Source organism: Anneissia japonica, unplaced genomic scaffold (assembly GCF_011630105.1).
Source record: "Anneissia japonica isolate Jap-2015-1 unplaced genomic scaffold, ASM1163010v1 scaffold287963_len587249_cov193, whole genome shotgun sequence".
Classification (NCBI taxonomy): Eukaryota; Metazoa; Echinodermata; class Crinoidea; order Comatulida; family Comatulidae; genus Anneissia; species Anneissia japonica.
The window spans coordinates 365,021-370,106 of record NW_022750702.1 but is presented as its reverse complement, the minus strand read 5'-3'; the positions used below and the strand labels follow the sequence as shown (position 1 = coordinate 370,106).

The 5,086-nt window shown below is 35.5% G+C and overlaps 1 protein-coding gene across 2 annotated transcripts in view; it reads left to right on the top strand.

Annotated features, from left to right (window-relative positions):
• The window catches only part of LOC117121503 (cholinesterase 2-like), a 16,691-nt gene extending 11,623 nt beyond the window's left edge, over positions 1-5,068 (top strand). For both annotated transcript variants that reach the window (XM_033266709.1, XM_033266710.1), the window contains exons 3-4: positions 2,008-2,171; positions 4,012-5,068. In XM_033266709.1, coding sequence (XP_033122600.1) covers positions 2,008-2,171; positions 4,012-4,169 — 322 coding nt within the window. In that variant the 3' untranslated portion in view covers positions 4,170-5,068. The remainder of the gene's footprint in view (positions 1-2,007; positions 2,172-4,011) is intronic.
• Positions 5,069-5,086: the final 18 nt, after the last annotated feature.

Below are 5,086 nucleotides of genomic sequence, written 5' to 3'. Positions count from 1 at the left end.
TTATCGGGCACGAGTCGTGCAACCCGTAATTACAACAGAACAAAATCAATCATCTCAATACATTGTTTATGGCAGTTCCCATGTGTATGAAACGCCATCAATGCATTCTCGCGTATAAAGGTAAGCGCCTCGAGCACTACCTAGCGCATTGAGCACTACTGCAGTGCATTTGTGCGCTTTATGAATCTTATTGTTATTATTACTATTATTATTATTATTATTATTATTATTATTATTATTATTATTATTATTATTGTTATCATTATTATTATTATTATTATTATTATTATTATTATTATTATTATTATTATTATTATTATTATACAGCGATTTTCTATAATTAGGAATAATATCTGCCTCATACATCATAGCTATTGCATTAATGATAAAGAATGTAAAGAGATATTATACGATTTTGAAAACCCTAATCTATGTTATGATTGGGCTACAAATATTTTGCGAATAAATTAGGAAAAAACGCTGCAACAAACAAATATGACATAATTTATCACAGCCTTTGGCATTCCATACATGTGAATGTCGAATCGAGGTCATTTTATGTATAATGTTGGCTAGTCCTTCTCTGATTACATTTACCTGTACTTGTAAGAAACGTAGAAACGTAATCACTTTCGTTAACTGATTGTAAGTAAGACATGACGTCAGAAATTAATTACCAAACGTGAAAATATGTAGCCGAGATTAACTTGTCTCATGGGTGAAGTTTACACGACTCTTTTGTATCGTATACATTACAAGTTTCAAATTTATACATTGAAATGTAATAAGGAATCGGACAAGGAATGGAAAAGTCTCAACGTTTTAAAAAAAATTTATATCAGACTCTTCTTCTGAAACATTTCAATTAATATTTATTCCATACATTATTCAATATTAAATCATGGTACAACGAAATAAATTCTATACCGTCTTGCGGTAGGCCTAGTTCTATAAATATATAAATAAACATTGAGCGTTAATGAAGAGGAATCTGCGAGCGTGAAAAAAGGATAGGCCTATATATATATATGGTATTTTATGTGTATTCTATGTGTAAAATATTAAAAATATTAAAATAATAAAATATTGATTCTGGTTTTATTTCTTAAAGCAGATAACGTGTGAATAATCAGAAAATATGATTATAGCAGCACGTCATCAACTTTCCGCCATTTTGGATCAAAATCTAAGTTAATTGATTACAGAAATCGAAACTATTTTTTCGTATTTTGTTTTATGAGGAAGTAGTTGAATTTGACAAATAAAATACAATTTCCTTTAATAAGTAATAAAAAGATAACAGGACTACTGGACGCGAGGCATTCGTCAAAACGATTAAATAGCGTGTTAAATTTAATTCATTTCTCCCTAAACGACGTCTTGGAAATTATCAAAAAGGCAAACAAGAAGTTATGTACGATACACGATGATGATGATGATGCTCATGATGATTTTATTAATAATAATAATATTAATAATCAGAGGCGGATTTAGGGGGGGGGGTGGTATCGGCCGCCTCCCCCGCCCTTTTTGGGAGGTAAAAAAAGAAAAATAAAGAAAGAAGGAAAGAAAGGAAGAGAAAAAATTGAATACGCCACAGAGTTTATTTTCTGGCGTCTAAAACACACAAATTTCGCGGGGGCATGCTCTTGGACACCCTTTCGCCCCACCCCCCACCTTCTGCCCCTCTTATAATATTCCAGCCAAACAGTTTAACTTGCATAACGTTGTTATAAACGTAATTTTCAACTAAAATAATGACGTTCGTTATGTGAAGGGAAGCCCTGAAAAGTAATTAGAAATGAGGTGATTTTTTAACTGGCTGAGCAAATTTCAATTAGGGGACCCCTAGGGGTAAGTTTGTTTTTGTAAATATACGGCATCTCCAAGGGCACAAGACTTGCTCAGACTCGACCCTACATTTTCCTTTAACAGAGTAAATGTACATTTGATATGGTGTTTACGTGCTTCTAAAATATTTGTTTTGTGTTTTTAAAATAATGTTAGCAATCCCACCCAGAACCATTACTGGAAAAAGTTCACACGTGCGAAACAAAACTATCTTGAGTTGAGCGTCTCATCACTCAACCACGACTCCACAGCTAAAGGTCCGAGGACCAACAAGTGCGCCCTCTGGAGCCAATACTTACCGAAACTTGCCAGGGACACGGGTAAGCATTAAGATATATTTATTAATATTAGGCCTATAATTAAGTGACTCAGAGAGTGACTAGCAAAGATAGGGCTTCGGTAGTACATGGGACTGTTTTGGTCAAGAGTTATTAACATGACTCTCAAGGAAGAAACGAGAATGCGTTCTGCCCAGGGGTGGGGTGAAAGTGTTGACGAGCCAAAATGAAAACCTTTTTTTTTTTTTGGGGTGGTGCTCCTGTTCTTATTATTGAGTCTCATGCATTCTAGTCATTTTAATCTTTCACCTGAGCGACTTTTTGGCTAGAGTTTGGGGGAGAGTTTTCACCTTCCTTGAATCCGCAGTGACTGGGAATGGAAGCCATGCATCTTACACCAAGGTACACTTATACCCGATACATTAGTATCATTATATCATCTTAAGTGAAAGCAAAGCAAGAAAAAAAATTAATCGATGAACAAACCCACACAGATTCTTGTGTTTCCGCTAAACTCCTATCCTGGAGATGTTGCTACGGTGTGGAGTCATACAGCCTAAACGTACGTAAACTTACTTGTTTTTGGGACATTAAATAACATTTTTTTTTTATTGTGAAGCTGAACAAACAGGGGCGGATCCAGTACCACCCCCCCCCCCCGTCAGTCCCGTCGAAAAATTCAAAAATAGATGAAGAAAAAAATAGTGAGAAGAGAAAAGAGAGGAAAGATGTAAATATAGAAGTGTCCCCATGAGTCCATTGGCGGATTTAGCAGTGGGCGAGAGGAGTGCTCTATTATTTTAACAATAATTTTGATTTTTCTATTAATTGACGACGAACACAACGCTATATCCTCGACACCGATTTCAAACGATTTCACAGGACAGGATGGCAAAAAAGGGCCAAAAGACGGCACCCAAGACGGGGTTTTTCAGCCATTATTTTATTATGGTATGGTAGTAGTACGCCCAGCTAGAACAGCTATCCGTGCTTGGAAATGTCTGTTCCAAAATTGGTACCTTTTCCCTAATGTTCTCTCATTAAATTCAATACAGATAGGTCCTCTAATATAGGGGGCGTTGTTTAGGACGTTCGCTATTTTGTCGACAGAATAGCATTTTGTTGAGACAGAATGCTATGTTAGTATTTTGTTGGGAAAAAATGCTATTTTGTCGACAAAATGAATTCTGTTACCATAAATGATGATTTTGTCGACAAAATGCTATTATGTAAGACATAATTTATTTTGTCACCACAAAACGCTATTGTCGACAATTGTATTTTTGTAAGACGGAATTAATTTTATCACCACAAAATACTATTGACATAATGCCTTTTTCTAAGACAAATGGTATTTTGTCACAACAAAAGTCTATTTTGTCGACAAAATAGGATTTTTTTCGAGATAAAATGATATTTTGTCGACAAAATAGCGAATGCCCATAACGGCGCACGGTACGATTAGACCTTCGCGACGCCCGTGGAGGGGTGTCTAGGGGAGAGGGAGCATAAATCCCGTCGGGAAGAAATCAATAATTTTGTCGCGGAACGCACTGCCGTCATGAGAGGAGTGCCATTTTCGAGCATCTATTGGTGCCTATTTTTAAAATTTACTCACCTCAGTCCCAACCATGGTAACGCCAAGGTGGGTATGGACTCTATATTGTGCCCCCCTCCCCCGCCACAAAATTTCTGGATCCGCCCCTGACAAAAATACATATTTCAAAAGCTTATCAATAATTTTCTTCCCTTCGTTGCTTGTTATCGTTAATTGTTGAACTAACAAAAATACTTTACTGCTACGGTAGGTAAATTTAATAAATATTACACAATAACATAAATGATAATATTAATAATCACAATTATTCAATCTATTACACAGCCGACATCAAGGAATCGGAGATGGAATGGAAGAAAGAATTTCATCAGTGGAGTAATGAATACATGGTTGCATGGAAGGCTGAATTTAATAACTATATAGCAGACAAGGAGAACAAATGCGCGGGGACAGGAAAAGGCGCCAATCGCAATGAGCTGTAGCGCCTGATGGATTTCTCTATGGACGCACTTTAATGGACGAGTATCAAGAGGGTGGCACTGATTGCTTGTATAATTGAATACGCCACAGGCTCAAGTGTGCATCCGAATGCATATAATAATATTATGATATAGCATTATGACCTCATATCAATAGACACAAAATAGTGAAGACGAAAGCAATATTGTTTTTGAACTTAAAGTACACCAAATAAGCCTAAACTTTTCACGTTTATTTCATCGCAGAAGGGAAACGACCAAATCGGATACCTTGTAGACAGATTTGCATTCAAAATCAAAGACAGTTAACCTTATAGATATATCTTTTTATATTGTATACGATGTGGAAATTATGTATATAACATTACATTTGTAAGTATTTGTATTTAAGTCCATTTGTTCATGAACAAATTAATAGTTGATATTCAGATATCTGGTAACAGATTGAATCAAATTGAAGTACATAGCAACATACTGTAACAATAAATAGGTCTATCAGAAGAGGAAATACGATATTTGTATATGGATTGTCACATGACCAACTTGAGCTGAATAATCTAAAATATAAATCGCAGCAATAGAAAAATAAGTAGCTTCGTGCTACCGACCTTACAACTCGGTATTCTCCACGTATCACGTCATGGCATTCATTGCGTGCACACACACAGATGACACGGGCGTCCTGATATAATACGCTTTATCAAAGCAAATTACATAGCGGAGGCTTCAAGACGTTTACATTTAAGTACCTTAAATGCATGCAGACTAAGTAAAGTATGACGTAGGCCTATGTACTGAAACAGTTGATGAAATGTAATATTATTATGCTAAGTTTTTATAATTATTGTTCCGCCAATGCTAAACGGTATATTTATTACTTTTAATTCAGTTATAGTTTTATTTTTATCACACGACCTGAA